The sequence below is a fragment of the Anabrus simplex genome, chromosome 2 (assembly GCF_040414725.1).
Source record: "Anabrus simplex isolate iqAnaSimp1 chromosome 2, ASM4041472v1, whole genome shotgun sequence".
Lineage (NCBI taxonomy): Eukaryota > Metazoa > Arthropoda > Insecta > Orthoptera > Tettigoniidae > Anabrus > Anabrus simplex.
The window spans coordinates 1,197,885,134-1,197,904,381 of NC_090266.1; the positions used below are offsets into that span (position 1 = coordinate 1,197,885,134).

Genomic DNA, 19,248 nt, shown 5'->3' on the forward strand with positions numbered 1-19,248 from the left:
CTCTCATGGAGCATCATTTTTCTGTCCCGTTTCCTAGACGCTCGGTCATTACTTCTTTGGTCATCCATGCTTTCCATTCAATGCCAAACTTTGTAATGGCCATGTTCTTTTGTAGTTATCCCTATCACAAGGGGCTTCTTCCGTTCTCCATTCATACCGTATATGCACATAAGACTTATGACTTTCCTTCACAACTTTTGCACCAATACAAAGGGTTCCCTTCAAAACAACTTTTTGGTTTGTCAGGTAAAGCATGGGAAAAAATTTCAGTTTCACTGGCGTTCAGAATATTTTCTTGAGAATTCCCATTTATAATTGAAGGTAATTTTTCTTGGCAGTGTACAAAGATCTCCGCATCAACACAATGATTCTCCCCAAATCACTCTGAATACCATGCCTTTTTCTGAATCTCTCTAGTCATCCATTTGAGACTCTGAAATCTCCAATACTTAGTTCTGCAGTGAATTCTAAATGCTTTTGCTTGTATCATTGGTCCTGCCACATGGACATTCTGAATTCTTATCTTACTAAACCACTCTACCATTGCCTTGTCAATAACAGTTCCATTACCACTTTGAAAGTCTTTCATCCACTCTTCATTACCATTAAAATGCCATTCGTTCATGAACTCCTCTTGGTTTCTCACAATTTCTGCTGCTTGGGTCCTTCCAATCTTAAACACTTTGGACAGTTTACACATACCATACTTCCACGTAATGATTCTCTATTATGCCTACCTTTCCTTTTACAGTTAAACATTTCCTCAGAGTCATTTTAAAACAAACTAACGTAAAACTGAACACATCAATTTAAAAGTAACCTGACAGTGAAAGCATGAGTTCCAGCATTGTCAAGCATTTCAGACAAAACTGCTCGAGGTGAGAGCAAAGCTTAGTGCTGCCTTCCAAGAATGTATACAACCTGCACCGCCATAAGTTACAATAAACACAATTCTTGGAAGTACTGTTGTGCAAAAAGTAAGAGGTTTAATTGGAGTGTCTAGTAGCAAAGGTGTATCATCATCATCATCATCATCATCATCGTTATGGGTACACGTAACCTGTACAATACAAAATCATACAAAATCAGCATGCACACAAATTTATTTTGAAAAAACTGTCTGTTTATGAGAGGTTTATTTGGAGTTTCTAGTAGCTATAGTGTGTCTGTTGTCCATAATAAAAAGCGACTGTGTAAGAGGGGGTAAATGACTCTAAACAACATTGGATTTTATCATGGACCAAGAAAATCATCCACTAAGGAGGGGTGTCTGCTGGTGAGAGGTGTCCATTTAAGACAAGATTTTCTGTATAGATAAGTTCATAGATAAATAAGTTTTTTTATGTCATTACAGTGTCAACTAAGGTCAGGTTGAATAGAGAATCCCACCTTACCAATACCTGTTTGTTTTTTACTGCTAGTCTATGTAATTATGTAACATAATCCAGCTTAAAATCTAATTACATTATTTAAAAAGTACATGTTTCATTCCTAATGTGGAACATCTTCAGCTAAAAAGATACAAAAATTGACATAAATGAAATTTTAAAAACTTATGATGATGATGATAAGATAAAATGTTCCTTCATGTTGGGTTAAAACCTCAACAAATCAATGTTCGAGTTTGAGATTAAAAATCTGATGTAAGGGATATTCTTCCTTCAAAAGCTGGAGAAGTACGTATTTTTAATATCTTGAGGATAGACTAAAAATGTAAAATTTTAAAATACGATGATTAGGGGAAACTCCTAAAGAATAACCGAAGTTGAGGTTGATTTTTTGTTTTAAAGTTTTAATGTGTTAAAGGGAGAGAATGAGAGAAATGAAAATTTGTTTTAAAAAAGGAAATAAAGAAAAAACCTTGTAAATATACAGTGGTGAAGTGTCTAAGGAACAATGAAACTGCTTACCTCCCGGCCGGTCCCGCTATGTTTACTTCTTCCCTTACGCCGTCAGCTGACCGAGTGTGTATGTGTATGGTTGTGAGAGAAGCATGTGGTGAAAGAGGGGAAACTGAGTGGAAATTAGGGGAATTGTCGTGGGGAGTGAAGCCGACTGAAGGGAGACGTACAGCACGTTTCTTTGGAGCCTTTTTGATGGCTTACAACGTAAATCTAAGTTGGAAGCCTCTTCCAACAGTATATTTATATTATCGGTTATTTCATTTACATTCAGACTAGGGTTCTGTTTTTGATCAATCTAAAAAATAAATGTCTGCTAAAATATTTATCAGTTTACCCTTATTTAAAGTTTGCAAAATGGTTAAGTCTCTTTGTATTGTAGTAAAACTAGGATTATATTCAGTCATGTGTAAGCTCATGGCCGAATATCTCTTGTATTTTTTGGCATTTACATGTTCCTGGTATCTCACTAGGAAATTTCGTCCTGTTTGCCCAATATAAGAAAGGCACTGTCTACACACTTGAGTTTATATATTCCAGAATTTAAAAATCTATTATTACTCGCAACACTTTGGTTATTAAATATTAGACGTTGGTTGTAATTACTGGTATGAAAGGCTATATTGAAATTAAGTCTCTTGAAGATGTTAGTGATCTGATAAATATTTCCCTTCTTATAAGTGAAGGCAGCAAAATTTTTATTTTTATGCTCTCTTTTCAGCTGCATTGCCGGCCCTGTGGTGTAGAGGTAGCATGCCTGCCTCTTACCCGGAGGCTCCGGGTTCGATTCCCGGCCAGGTCAGGGATTTTTACCTGGACCTGAGGACTGGTACGAGGTCCACTCAGCCTACGTGATTAGAATTGAGGAGCTATCTGATGGTGAGATACCGGCCCCGGTCTAGAAAGCCAAGAATAACGGCCGAGAGGATTTGTCGTGCTGACCACACGACACTTCGTAATCTGCAGGCCTTCGGGCTGGGCAGCGGTCGCTTGGTAGGCCAAGGCCCTTCTAGGGCTGTAGTGCCATGGGGTTTGGTTTGGTTTTCAGCTGCATTTGAGGTTTATTTTTTATTTTTGTTTCTTAATCTATCAATGCAGTTTTTTGTATAACTATTACTTATCACTATTCTGTAAATAAGGATAATTTCTTTCTGAAAATAGTTCTGAGACAAGTGGATATTAAAGGCTCTATTCAACATGCTTAGAGAAGAACTTCTTTTATGTGCTTCAGGGTGGTGTGAATCTTTCCGTGTAGTATTTATGATTTGAGTTGGATTTCTGAAAATAAAAAAGGATAGGTTTCCTTCTTTTCTGTCGATAGTTAGATTCAGAAAATTTAGTTTATTATTATTCCCAGTTTCTAATGTAAATTTTATAAAAGGGTCTAAACTGTTGATTTGCTCTATTAAATTGGCACTACTATTGATTTGTTCATCCACAATTATAAAGATATCAACAAACCTTAGCCAGATGACAATACCTTTTTCATCATTTAGAATATTGTTTCTCTCATGTAAATTTCGTTACAAATTCCCTCAACATCTTAAAACTTTAAAACAAAAAATCAACCTCAACTTCAGTTATTCTTTAGGAGTTTGTATCCCCGAATCATCGTATTTTAAAATTTTATATTTTAAGTCTATCCTCAAGACATTAAAAGTACATACTTCTCCTGCTTTTAAAGAAAGAAGATCCCTTACGACAGATTTTTTAAATCTCAAACTCTAACATCAATTTGTTGAGGTTTTAACCCAACATGAAGGAACATTTTATATCATAATCATCATCCTCCTCCGGGTTTTTTTATTTCGTTTATGAAAATTTTTGTATCTTTCTTAGCTGAAGATGTTCCGCATTAGGAATGAAACATGTACTTTTGGAATAATGTAATTAGATTTTAAGCTGGATTATGTTACATAATTACACAGACTAGGAGTAAAAAACAAATAATTATTGGAAGGTGAGATTCTCCATTCAATCTACCCTTAGTTGTGTTGATGCGATTATGGGACAAAAAATGAGATTTATGAGCTGTAATTAATTACGGTGTGTATTTCAAACTAAAAGTTAGCTGTAGTTACGCACAATACTGTTCGGGGGGTGGGGGATGACCTAGATGTTAGGCCCCTTTAAACAAGAGCATCATCATCACTGTTAGGGGTACAAATAACCTGTACAATACAAATTGCTAAAGCGACGTGTGTGTTTACAGGATGATATTACAGAATATATGGATAACTATTCTGTAGACAATGATGTTTATTCATTGGAATTGGAAAGTGAGTGTGATGTGCAGAATCCCATCTCGCTAGATGAAAGGTGCAGTAAAGGAATGCATAGAGTGTGTTTTCCAAAGCATAGGAGTAAATAGGTCTATGGTAAATAAAATTACTTCAGTAATTCTGCAGATCTCAAATGCACAGAGCCATAATATTTACCATGCAAAAATAGCATGACTTTTCAATTTCTGACAATAATAAGTTTTGACATCCTGTAACATTTTTCTAAAATATTTTTAAAAATCTGTAAAATCATTTTAAATCAAAATTTAATATTTTATTATATTAATATTGTATGACAGAGACCCAACTCCATCACCGAGATATTTATTAATAATGTTATTTGTTTTATGTCCCACTAACTACTCTTTTACGGTTTTCGGAGACGCCGAGGTACTGGAATTTAGTCCCGCAAGAGTTCTTTTACGTGCCTGTAAATCTACCGACACGAGGCTGACGTATTTGAGCACCTTCAAATACCACCGGACTGAGCCAGGATCAAACCTGCCAAGTTGGGGTCAGAAGGCCAGCGCCTTAACCGTCTGAGCCACTCGGCCCGGCGAGATATTTATTAGCGTGGTCTTTGCAAATGTGCTAAATGCTAGGTTAATATCTTCATAAGCATGCCTTCAATAACATTTTTTAGGAAGTGTATTGAGCCCCTTCATATTTCAGATTTAGATCTAAAAACATAGCTGACATTTAAAAAAGTTGCAACTCAGGCTAAGCTAAACTATAAAACAAGGAATTCAGTGTATTTGGAAAAGCAGTCTTTGGAATCATAGTACAGTCAAACCTGGACACTGATTATTTAGAAGCTATTTTCAAATTGTAATTTGCTAAAAGAATGAGCAATGGAATTTGAATGAAAAATTTACATATGAAATTTTAACGTCTTGGAATATTTTGCATTTGGTAAAAAAGATATGTGTACCAAATGTTAGTCCTGACATTACTCTAGAGTGCCACTAAGCATGATGGGATCACCAGCTGACGTTGACATGGAGACTAGAATTTGAACCTGTAAACACGATGTCTGGAGCAATTTATATTATAGAATAAGAGTTATTAAGGTTACAAAAATTTTGTCAATAAGGAGGAAAATTATTCTGTGGAATTAAAATTGTGGTATTCTCATCAAAATAACTAAGGCTGGAATGGATCTCAACATCATCGGACAAATGGCTAGTGTGCAATCCGACTTGTGGAAGTACGACACACTTTTTATTGGACACCGGCCAGAGAAGAAGCAACTCTCTCTAACCGATGCTAGCTGTGCTTGTGCTAAGCGTTTTGTATTGTTTAAAACAAATGCGCTTATATGAAGAGAAGCCATATTGTGAGAAGGGCAAGATTGTAAATCATTTTTAGGTGGAACCACCTTAACGTTTGATTGCAATTTTTACTAATGAAGATCTTCGTCCCAAGTATCATGTGTTGCGCTAACCGTGCATGCAGCATCACAATCACTGCGATTTCAAACTTGCAGTGACAATATGACAACATGGGTTCAAGAAGGAAACCAGGCAAAGAATTCAGCATTATGATGGGCTAAACAGAGGTGGACAGGTCATCAGGATTATTTTTTTAACATGTAGATTAACTTGTTTCTAGTTTCTCCTTGCTGGTGTAGATTTTACATGTTTTAGGCATAGCTAGCACATTCAGAATGATATTAGTTAAAAGATTATGATGCTTGCTTAAAGGGGCCTAAAAATGTGAAAAAGAAATATAGGGTCTTCTGGACATTTGAATCTGTTTAATTATTTGAGATTGATATAGATTCATCTGAATTTTATTGGAATAATTTGGAACGTTATGAAACCTCTTAGAGAGACTACAACTGTGATTGTTTAATTTGAGAAGATAAAATCATCTAAATTTATACACAGAAATGTGGAATGGTATCTATTTCCGATTTGAATTATAAGGACAGCTACATTTCACTTTGTATTTTTCGAGCACGATCTTCAAATTTAATGCTGCGGTATGAGCCAGGTACTGTTCGTAATACATGGTAATTTAAAGCTATTATAGATCATGCTTATGGTAGGACTGAGAGGCATAGACTATAATATATTGGGACGCGTTTCTTCTACGATCATTGGTGACTTATTAAAAGCATGAATTCAATGTAATTTTTGGGAACATGTGTTTAGGTTACTGTGCTAGATAGAGTCTTCTAATGATGATAAAAGGCTGGTTGAGTCTTCGACGATATGTAAATGTAGAATCTTATAATAATGGAATGCTAGAAAGCAAATTTTCGATGATGTGAATGTATGAGTTGAGAAGAGGAATCTATCATGATATATAGATTATGGTGTTAAGAGTATTCATATTGTAGCTCACATTTTAAATATACGATGTTGCAAATTTGAGATTAATCCGCCTAGTGGTTTAAAAGATATGACGAATTGAAGTTTGGAATGTATAACCACCCCTCTGTCGCCTGACTCGGAGAGCTTGCTTCCAGCCGGATATAAATAGGTCGACGACCTGAGGGTATGGTGTGTGTGTCTTGAACTCTACGACTCGATCATGACTAGACGTCATTATGCTCAGTTGCGCTTCGCGAGAGATATGAAAGTTATATTCTAGAACTTTGAATTTGTGCGAGGTCGTAGTAAGTGAAGTTTCAAACGCGTCGTGGCGTGTGAGATGTTGTCAAGTTTTCTCAAACTGAGTTTTCGTTCTATAAGATTTACGAGTGTCTTAACTAAGTGAATTTACGATAGAGACTGTGCATTGAAGTATAATTGAGAATACCAGTGTTTAATTTACCATTTGATGGTATTGTGGACTTCGTTAAACTCTCATATTTTTTAACTTTGTCGTGATCGACAGTGACAGCATACTAGGAAATTGTGATAAACTGAACTTTCAATTTATGACAATTTCATTAATTTTGAGACACATTTCTCTTAAACAATTACAATTGTGAACTGTTTGAAATACCATTCCACTCGAATATTCCATAATAATAATGTTACTTGCTTTACATCCCACTAACTACGCTTTTACGGTTTTCGGAGACGCCGAGGTGCCAGAATTTAGTCCCGCAGGAGTTCTTTTACGTGCCAGTAAATCAACTGACATGAGGCTGACGTATCTGAGCACCTTCAAATACCACCGGACTGAGCCAGGACCGAACCTGCCAAGTTGGGGTCAGAAGGCCAGCGCCACTACCGTCTGAGCCACTCACCCCGGCTATTCAATAATTAATAGGACTAAATGTGACTATTTTCACGTATTTTCTGGAACTTTTGATTATTACCATAAGAAACGAGCTGAATGTTATTATTTTTATTTTTTTTGTTAGGGGCTTTACGTCGCACCGACACAGATAGGTCTTATGGCGACGATGGGATAGGAATGGCCTAGGAGTTGGAAGGAAGCGGCCGTGGCCTTAATTAAGGTACAGCCCCAGCATTTTCCTGGTGTGAAAATGGGAAACCACGGAAAACCATCTTCAGGGCTGCCGAAAGTGGGATTCGAACCCCCTATCTCCCGGATGCAAGCTCACAGTCACGCGCCTCTACGCACACGGCCAACTCGCCCGGTACGAGCTGAATGTTAAGGACATTTTATGGCAATATTAGGTCATATGAACTCGTGTCATGCAAACTCATTCATAAAAACCTCTTAAGCTGTGAACATTAGTATTCAAGAGACTGTTATAGGAGTGATATTAATTGCATTTTCTCGAGTGTTTCACGGACTGTGATAGTTATTCTACGATTGAATTTAAGACATAATCAGTGGATATTATGAACTGTGATATTGTTCAATTCATGTTTTGTAAACTGTGAGTGAAAGACTGTGCTTTTGATTTTGAAAACGACCTCAGGTCATTACTGCATTAACTTGACTTATGATTCAGACTGTAGCATAGACTGTGATATTCTGAGTTGCGTATTTAATATCGTAGAACAAAAGTGTGAGTACAAACTGTGCATTAAGACTTATGTCAGTGTAAAATACAACTCATTAATGATAATTAAGAGTCCTACAGCTTGTTGTATTGTGCCAATTGAACTTTCCGTGTTTCAACATTCCTCTTTAAAAGAACATTGGAAATCTTGGCAAAGTATCGTGACATTACACAACGTAGAATGTCATCTCCAGCGTGGGATTGATCGTGGTTTCTAAGAGGGATGATAACGTGGTGTCTTCACGGGATGGAATGTGTTACGCCGCTGGTGCCGAGTTCGATTTCGGGCTGCACGCTCCTGAAAGTTCCAGTCACCAAGCCGCAGGACAGTACTTCATCTATCCTTATGAGCAGATTACAGGTGATATAAGTGTATTTCATATATTTTTGAGTGAGTAATTACACTTAGACACTAACTGACTTTTTAATAAAGCACTCACTGTGCTACATTCGTCAAAGGAAAAGTGCTTCTTGTGGATTCTAATCGTACTGTTTATAAAAACTGTAGGAGGTTATTCAAGAAAACTTCAGGTCTTTTTTTGAACTGTAGGTTTTGTCTTCAAAGTTTGTGTAAACTGAAGTCATTTCACCTAGATGAACTATAGGGCTTGCCATAAAACAAGTGCACTATTTTACCATCTTATATAATTGGTTTAGATGAACTGTAGGAGTTTTCAGTGAGTGATTGAATATATTTATTTAACTATCAGGTTGTTAAAGGAAGTGTGAGTTAATGTTATGTTTAATAATCTTAGAAAAACTTTAGGTTAGCATCACAAGTGTTGGACTTAATTTCTATGCAATCTAGAAATTTGGTAAATTAACAAGTGGTTAAATGAAGTTCTATGTACAAAGTGTTATTTTGAATTTGAGTGTATATAAGAGATTCTAGATGAACTGTAGGGTGTTTGAGATCTCAGAAGATTGGTATTCATTTTGGACATTTTTAACATCAAGTGGATGTCTCAGAATATAACAGCGCATATGTTTCATTTTTGCATTCTGAAAAGATTGATTGAAAATTTAATTTTGATAAATCAAAAGCAGGGTGATTTACTTGAGAGTATCAATACATATTGTCAAAAATTTTAGTTACCATCTATTATTCGCCCTGCGAAATTATCCTTCTCTGTACCTGCTCCAATAGTAACCGCATACAACCTGAGATCCTTCCCATGCTCTGGCCCTATAATCATTTCCCGGAACAATATATGTAATGTGAATATATATCAGCACAGAGTCTGTGATGTTAACCACACATGGTGATGCTGCAATGTAAGGCCATGATGATTGTTATGTGTTGTTGGATATGCTTATGCGAGAGCCACGAAGTCTTACACAGCCCAGTGATTTAAGCCTACCGACTAAATCATACCCGACATACAATATTGTGATGCAGAGGCCAGATCTCCAAAATTATGTACCAGTTCAGTTCAATTGTTTTCCTTATGTGTTAGTATGGGAAGGGAATCCTCTAGTTCAGTAGAATGTGTGTGATTTGCAAGTCTGTTTTTCCAATTGTGTGTTTCACACCTTTGCATTCATCACCTATGTATGTTCCTTTCAAGTTAAGATACTTCTGGAGAGTTCGTATTTATGCACATTTTATTTGCCTGTTTTTAGCAAACTTCTGCTTTCTTATGACAGCATTATATTTTATTACATCTAGGACCAGTTCAACCATCTGCTGGTAAACTGGCTGGCAGCTGTGCAGGAGGTAAACAACCTGGGGGTGTAAATCAGGTGGTACTTTGGCTTGCATGCATTCACCTCCGTGCAAGCGCTGAGTAGCTACCCGGAGCTAGACACCGATATACGGGGTTGGCTAGACTGATTTTCAGCGACTTCTTGCTTTTGAGTGAGGTGCTATCTATCGTTAGATGTATGAAGCTCATTTCGACTGTATTATCTTCCTGTGCTTGCATGTGCTGATTATCACCAAAAAGCCTAATAAGGGGAGTCTTAACCCTTTGGGGTCCAATTGATTTTCCACCTGCACCCTGCACAGGTCCAATTTGACATTAGGCAAATATGGGAAGGAAGTACTACATAAGTAAAAAGCTGAATTTTTACATTAATAATACGAACTGCAAATTTATTTATTATCAGTCAAGTTAACCACATTATCAGCGATATTTTTTCAAAGTATGGTACTTCCGGAAGCATTTGTTCGGGTGTAGTCCTGGGTTCCCTGGACAGGTCTCACAAAAAATGATGTCTCCTTTCTGCCTCCTTTCACTTTCCTGTCGGAACATATGGCACAGTCCTTGGTTTTTTTTATCCTGGTGAGCATCTATGATGTGTAGCTTCCAGTTCAGTCGATGTTCTTCGCCACAGCTGCTCCGTCGGCCGCGCTTACGGGCATTTTTGTTCCTAATGTCCCCAACAAGCCCCATAATAACTCGGTCCCTGAATGTTTTGTGATTCACCTCGAGCTTATTTTCTGCCTTTTGTTGCAAATTATATAGGTGAAAACTGTTCACCAAAGCTACCTCAACACCCAGCAGTACAATTTCCTCCACCACTTAAGGCTTTTCACTACAATACCATAAGATGAGCAGTAGTGATCAGCACGATCGACCCCTCCCATTTTGCCTGTGTAATCTATAATGGCACCAGGCTTCAAAATTCTTTCTTCTCCTTGCCCATTCCGGTTGTCACCATCAGAATCTGTCAACAAATCATCGTCAATATCGCCACTGTCACATAACTGTTCGTAAATATCATTAGGCTCCATGCCGCGGCTGGTGGACGCCATGTTGATAACGAAAGTAAACTCAGCAGTGACAGTGAGGAATTATCTCCAAAGAAACACAATTCAGCATAAAGGAATGAACAGCAGATGGCAGTAGGCAAGAGATAAATGCCAAGGCTGTATACTGCGTAAAGCTCGGTGCCATTTCTGCTCCAGCATACGAAATATATAACCTCAAAGTTGTGTCGGACTAGGTCCGACATAGGACCGGAACTGAAAATTAATGTCGGACTGAGTCCGACATTGGACCCCAAAGGGTTAAGAGTTATGGACAACGATTTATGTCAAGCTTTCGTGATTTTAATCTCTGAGCTTCAAAATCAATACTGCACCTGTTTGGATATAATCACTCCGGTTATAGCTCACCTGTATAATTTCTGTTTACAATCAGGAGTATTTCCAGCTATATGGAAAATGGCCAATATAAGACCTGTTCCTAAAGTTCCTTCTCCTCAAAAAATTGATGATTTCAGGCCAATCAGTATTTTGTCAATATTAGGTAAAAGATTAGAAAGGATTGTTTACCAACAACTCACTTCGTATTTAAATACTCATTCTATTCTTAACACATTTCAGTCTGGTTTTCGAACAGGCCATAGCACTACGACGGCACTTCTCAAAGTCACCGATGACATCAAGTTTGCAATGGACAGAAAGGAACTAACGCTTCTGGTATTATTCGATTTAAGCAAGGCATTTGATAGAGTTCATCATGACCTCCTTCTGACTAAATTACGTACAATGGGCATATCTCTATCAGCTCTCTCTTGGTTTGAATCGTTCTTGAAAGGGAGATCTCAGCGTGTAGTATTTGACAAACAAAATTTTTCTAAGTGGTCTAGTGTGCATTCAGGCGTCCCTCAGGGTTCCGTGTTGGGTCCCATTTTGTTTTCGCTGTATATAAACGATCTGCCTGGAGTTTTACGCCACACGAGACATCATATGTATGCCGTTGATTTACAGATCTATTACCATTTTCCTGTGAATAGTGTTGTCGAAAGTATTAGTAAAATAAATCTAGATATAGAAAGACTACATCAATATACACTAAGTCATAATTTACTATTAAATGAAAACAAAACTTTAGCTATTTTTCTAGGATATCGAAGAAACTTATAAAATCTTTTCAACAGGGACATTCCTCCAGTAATTGTAAACGGTTCTGTAGTCAAGTATCAGGAATGTGTTAAGAATTTAGGTATTCTAATGGATAACACTCTGTCCTGGACCTTTCATGCCAAGCACTTGGTCAAGAAAGTATCTGGCATATTGCATCAGTTTCGACGAAACTTGCCGTATCTTCGTTTCTCGGTGAGAAAGATGTTAATCCAAACTATGGTATTTCCTATTTTAGATTACGGCGCTGTAATTTACAGCGATATCTCTGAGAAATATAATAGCAAACTCCAACGTATTCAGAATGCCTGTGTTCGATTCGTGTTCAATATTCATAAAGACTGTCACGTAACATCTTACTACAAAGCCGTAGAGTGGTTGAAACTCTGGGATAGACGATTATACTCAGCTGCTTGTTTACTTCTGAGAATTTTAAAATCTAATGCTCCCTCATATTTGACCAAGTCCTTGGTTCAGATGAGTCAAGTGCACAACCGGGACAATAGGTTTACAGCTAACACCCTTCAGGTTCCACAGCATCGTACGGTAAAGTGCAGTAAGTCGTTCATTGTCACTGCCTCTCAATTATACAACGATCTTAAACTATATGAAATTCAGCAAAGTAGTGTTGGAATCTCTTAAATACCGCTACCTTTCCACTTATTAAGCCATGTAAATGAATTTTCACCAAATTAATTAAATAGTACGAAATATCATAATCCCCTAGATACATTTTAGATGCTCAGTTTTACTCTTAATTCATCCTCGGCTTTAGAATTCTTAGGTTTCTCTTTCGTCTTCTGTTCCTTGTTAGTATAGTGTATGTTTATGAAATGTTAAAAGTATTATTGTAACCTATTAGATGTTTAGTTTTTAATCTTATTCTTATATCCTCAGTAGGAAAATGTATCTTACGCTTTTTATGTATTCTTTTATTAGATTTTGTATGTTAGGTGATACATTTAAGTTAAAGTGGCAGTTAGTTACAGCCAAAGGGACCTCTGGTCCTACTTGTAATTAACTTTAAATAAATATATTTCTATTCTATTCTAATTGGGACTAAAATCTCGAGATTACATTTTCTTAAGCCAGTTATAACCTGTCATGTAAGGAAAGTATTTTGTAGTGGATTAGTCAAGTCGCTCGCTCCGTAATAGAAGGTATGCAGGTTCCCTTAGTCTAATGAGTACGTATATACACACACGCATCTTCCTTGTGGACTTAATACCTTTGAGCATTCTATCTGCAGGCTTCTGCGAATTGATAAAGTATCTCCACGATCTTCTATTTGCAACTAGCTTTCTGACCTCGATTAGTTCCACATGCTTCCACTTACTGATAATGCATTTCATTCTAATGTTTAACTTTATGAAGATAAAGTTGGAAGATACTGTAAATATAAAGAACTAATCAGGGTAAATATCCATTCATAGGACGAAAAATTTGGGAATGGAATAGTTTCCAATTTCTTTGAAATCATTTATGGACTAGGTAAACAACTGATAGGGAATCTGCTACCTGGGCGTAGTCCTATATGCTATATGTTTTACTATTATAATGATGATTGGAATTAATCATAACACCACTTTTTATAAGTAGCACACATATAAAGCATTTTTCTAGTAGACATAATATTGTGATTAAACATTTCAATTAAATATATTATCAACAAGAGAATTTATGAAAAGAGGCATACAGATGAATACAACACTAATAATGAAAATAAAAATATTCAGCATAATGAAGACTCGAACCTGCTTACCTCATATTATGAAGCGAGCATCTTAGCCATAACGCTACGAGAATGCTTGGGGTAATAGAGATACATATGGCAACTTATACCTGGCGTCTGACTACTGAAAAATTAAAATTAGAAAATTAAAGCCCATTTGAGATGATTTTCAAATAGGTAGAGTTTCTTTGCGAAAGCTTGATGTACAAAATGTGTCCCCGACGCAGTCAACGCGAGTATGACTGTTGCAACTCAAGGGAAGCATGAATGTTCAAAATCCTGCAATACAATATCGATCACTGTTACGGTATCATGCTTTTATCAATCTACGTAGCTAATTTAAGCTGTATGTCACCAGAAGTACAGCTAATAATGTTCAGCTCTCAGAACTTGCCTGGCAGGTAGGTCTTATCGGGCCCTCGAAGTGGCCAATTAGTTTCGCGCCAGGTAACGATTTATGCTGGGAGTGGTCGAATGGATATATCCTTTTACGCGGAGGGCAAGTTACGCGCTACTTTATCCGTAGGTGGTAGAACCGGTCCCTAAACTTTGTTAATGTTGTTGCATGGCATCGACTGTCATGGCGTCTCTTTGTTTACGTTACGGATTGTATCTTTTTCAGTTTTAAATAGCTTGCATTCATTTTATCTTAGTGGACCATATTTCTCTAGCTTGCAAAGAGAAATTACATAAAATGGCAGACTTATACCTCTGAACTCAATCCGATGAAGAAAACGAAAAGTAAATAAGCAATAAATTGTAATGTACTACCCTACTTTTGTGGTTGGACAAATTCCAGAATGATACTGCAGAAATAAATTCTTTTTAGCAATTCAGATTAAAATATTTTATCAGAGCATGTTAAACGGAGATCGGTTGTAGTATCTGGCAGCCACTGTGTTTGTTTACAGTCTTCCAACGATGTGTAGAGTCCCATTGTTAGACATATGGAATTAATTGCGTGAACTGTCCGCCCACATTTTATTGTTCTTAAGTGATGAATAAGTGTTGTTGTGATCGCACGTTTTAGTATACGCTCGGTTTGATTATTTATGCCATCAATGTTATGCCCTTTCCTCTAATCAATATTTGCCTTCTCTACATGCCATTGCACGAGATGGTCTTACGTTTCCGGCCTTCTATCTTTGTCCATCCGACATATCCAACTGTTTGAAAAGTTTGAAAACCTGATAAACCACAAACATAAAAAAATACAATCACATTCCATATTTCGACACTGATAAGTGTTAAAGATGTATGTCTGGCTCCTTGTCCAATTCCATGGAAGAGACTGAAGGTGAAAAAAGAATTCTTGCTGAGTAGCTGAGGCAGAATTTAATGCCCTTACCCATGAAGAGTGTAGTATGTATTTTGTGGCAAAAATGGCTGATAATTTTAACACAATCATTAGTTGATAGCTGAACATGAGAGAATTAACACCCATAATAGTTGGAAGTATGTTAAATATCGGTATATTACATTAAAATCACATGTTATAGTATGCACAATTCTATTTTCTGATGCATAATCACACACTGTTCAATTCTCAATACAACTTGCACACGGATTTCAAAATCAACTAAAATCCATCATGTTGAATTCTAAAAGAAGGAATATGTCATTCTGTCAAACATATGCATACAGACACAAATGAAGAAAGGAAGGAAGGAAGGAAGCAAGGAAGGAAGGAAAGAAGAGGAATTAAAGATTGGAATAACTTACACAGGGAGATTTCAAACTTATTTGAAATAATTTAAGGAAAGAATAGTTATAAAACTGACAGGGAATCTGCCACTTGGTGACAGCCCTAAAATGAGTCGTTGGCGACTGATAGATTTCGCAGTTAAGCATTTGTCTGTCTGAAAAGTTACAAGCATGCTGTTAAATAACACTATGTCATTATTATGAATACAAAAACAATCTCAGGAAGAGGGAATATGTGACAGTGGACTGGTTCATGTAACGTACAACATACACATGAATGAACGCAGGGGACAAATGCAAAAAACACAGCCAACAATTCCCTAACACCAATGTTATATGTTACGGAGCCAAGGCCTCAAATAAGAACATGAATTACAGAAGTCTTGGGGAAAATGTAAGATAAACCTCGCAATACTCAGTTTGTGTGAAAAGAATAGTTTCAAGAAGTTACTACTACACACCATACGTAACTAAGCGAAATGAAGAACCCAAACATTAACACATTTCCACTTCAAATTAATCCCAAGATTCATGTGGACTAATAATTTTAAAAAATATGTAAATGAAAAGTCACCCACAGATAATTCTTCAATGAAGACTTTACATTATCTGCTATATTTTAACAGTTATCTTACTCACCCAGTTTCACAGAACTTGGTCAAAGTAGATGGCTTATCCTGTGATCGACGGAGACGTAACCAGCGCTCCACTTGTCTCTCAGACATATCCAGCTGTTTGGCAAGTGCAGTAACCTAATAAACCACAAAAAAGAAAAGAAATTTCAATACACGAAAGTCGACAATATCATTTCAGGAATGACACAGTAAATTTTAATCACTATGTTCTCCCTCTTTCGTCTGATAAACACATTAAACTTATAAATATCAAGGATACATTTTTCCAGGTGCCAAATTGATATAAGTCTGTAATAATCTGCATATACCCCACGATCACTTTCCATTTTTCGGCTCTGGTAAGTGGTAATGATCCACATCAGACTCCTTGGCTGACTGGTCAGTGTAGCAGCCTTTAGCTTAGAGGATACTGAGCTATTACCAATTAGGCTGGGGATTTTATATGTATCTGGTTAATTCCTCTAGCTCAGGGACCAGGTGTTTGCCAAAAAACCATCCCCCACCTCAGACAAATGTAACAATGAACACATCCTACATAGCGTATCTCACAAAATCTAAATATATTAATTTTGTCCAAAATGTAATCTCAAATGACCGCCCTGTTTTTACTTGCTAACACCCTTCCCTCTTGGGTATTTTTTTTCTTTTTTTTACAGCTTTATGTTCAATTACAAGGTTTACTCGCTCATGTATGACATAGCCAGCCTAGTGAATGTCTACACCTCTTAGTCCCAGTATGGGGTCGGAGATGAGGCGAGATGAATTTATATGGCATGTTTTACAGCTGGATGACCTTCCTGACATCACCTTCAGTTGAAGAGAGAACAAAGATGAAACGAACGATGTGGAATGAAATTGGGTAAGGAGATGAAAGGAATTGGCTGTGTCCTATAGATAGGAACTGAGGCTCCATAGTCACAGTGCATAAACACACACAGCCACTCTGCTTGGTGTATGACCTACCCCAGTAAACAATAAAACATGGCTTTAAGGGACATCACTGATTATGCAGAATGATATTAATTATGAATGGAGTCTGTTAAAATAAACACTGGGCAGGGTCTGGGAGTAGTTCATAGTTAAACAAGTGTGAAACGAATATATGAACATGTTGAAATGTTATTAACCCTGACAGTAACACGTCTATAAGTATCGCTTTAGTTACACCACACGTTTTGAAGACGTGTCGCTCAAAGCCTATTATTTAAAGTTACATTAAAGTTACCAGATGGAATGAACGAGGAATAGAGGTGGTGGAGGGCATAAGTCTCCCCTCCTTAAGAGGAATAGATGGCATTCATTCGCACAACACGTCAGAAAAACGTATGGTGTTACTGTCAGGGTTAATGTTCTTGCATAGTATAATCTTGAAGATGATTGTGACCACAACAGAGCGACTGAAAAATTTTCAGATATAGAATTCAGAAATACACAGTATGTTCTCTACCATTATAGTGTGTTTAGGATGTGTCAAGGCTGATACAATGAATTTTATCTAAATCTGCATAATGGTATCTTATGTCCAATACCTGGTTGGTAAATACTGTAATACTGTATAATACGGGAGAGCTCTGATATATTCTGTGTATCTTATTTTGAAATTTCAACCAGCTTGTCCATTGTAGAATTTGGGGTATTTGCTATAAACGAGTCTGTAAACTGAAGGTAATAATATACATGTCTGTGTGATGGATGTTGTTTCAGAGTTGCACTCTCTGTTCCAAATGCTGTCTAGGATTCTAATGGAATATTTTGTTAAGTCTTAGTGCAAACACTGAAAGTTTAATGTAACATAGGTGTTCATTCTGGTTTTAAGCTTTTTTCTCTTTATTTTGTGCAAGGGATTGTAAATTAAAGTGTGGTTATAGCAATTAGGGTCGATCATTTATTTTCTTCCCTACTTCAGAATGGTCCAAAGAGTTAAAACAAATACCCAGTTATCAGTAGCAAGGATTTTAAAAGAAAACTAGCAGTTCTTACAACTTTGCCAAAACTGGATTAATTAGGTTTGTGCCCTGTTGGTAACAAACAATGAACAGTCAAATGATAACTTTCACCCATCATGCTCTCTATCAAATTTCATCTCTCTCTTCAGCTTCTACATCAATTAGGATGTGCAAGGCTGCAGCAAGGAAATTTTACTTCTTCCAGAATCGGTAGTTCTAAAAGATTAATTTTTTGCTAGTTGCTTTATGTGGCGCCGACACAGATAGGTCTTACGGCGACGATGGGGCAGGAAAGGCCTAGGAATGGGAAGAAAGCGGCCGTGGCCTTAAGGTACAGCCCCAGCATTTGCCTGGTGTGAAAACGGGAAACCATGGAAAACCATCTTCAGGGCTGCCGACAGTGGGGTTCGAACCCACTATCTCCCGGATACGGTCTCACAGCTGCGCGCTCCTAACCACACGGCCAACTCGCCCAGTAGTTCTAACAGATTAAGCGGTGTATTTTCTTTTAAGGGTCTCCCTCATATACACATTTTCAATGGCTTCGTCCACTTTCCACCTCTAACATTCTCTTATCGTGAGAATGTATAAGGACTGTAGGACCTAAACCACTAAGGGATACACACATTGACTTTCATCCTTAACCACCCAGCTGTACTGTGCTTGATGTGCCAGTGCCATGGGCCACATGATCGATATGCATATACAGGCGTGTTCAGATCATTAGACAAATGACAATTTCGGCAAAAAATGTATGTTTATTACAAATTTACATCCATGTACGTGTTACATTCATACATTAAATACTTAATGTGCACACCTTTGTTCTTAATCTATACTTTTATCCTGTTTGGCATCATTTTTATAAAAAAATTTACACAAGATTTTAATTTCGCCATGGTGGTACCGAATTTCCTCTAGCTTGTCCCCAAGAGATCTTGTTTGGTGGTTATTGTAAATTTCCTTATCCTTCGCTTGACAATAACCCATAATTTTTTATGAGATTCATGTCGGGGCTATTCCCTGGCCAGGGTAACACTTTCAGCTGCCTTTCTTCAAATACTTGGAGACACTTTTGGCTTTGTGGCAGGATGCCCCATCATACATAAAAATGGCATCTTCATTTGGGAACCAGTCCCAAATTAGGCAAAAAGTTGCTTTTCAAGGATTTCTTTATATTGGTTTTTGCCTCACTGTACCTTCGACAGGACCTTTCACAAACATCACATTCCATACCATAATGGAT

At 37.1% G+C, this 19,248-nt stretch overlaps 1 protein-coding gene across 1 annotated transcript in view; it reads right to left on the minus strand.

Moving 5' to 3' along the window:
• Positions 1-19,248, minus strand: part of schlank (ceramide synthase schlank) — a 240,327-nt gene that overhangs the window by 154,858 nt on the left and 66,221 nt on the right. The window contains exon 3 of the mRNA XM_067139817.2: positions 16,061-16,173. Coding sequence (XP_066995918.2) covers positions 16,061-16,173 — 113 coding nt within the window. The remainder of the gene's footprint in view (positions 1-16,060; positions 16,174-19,248) is intronic.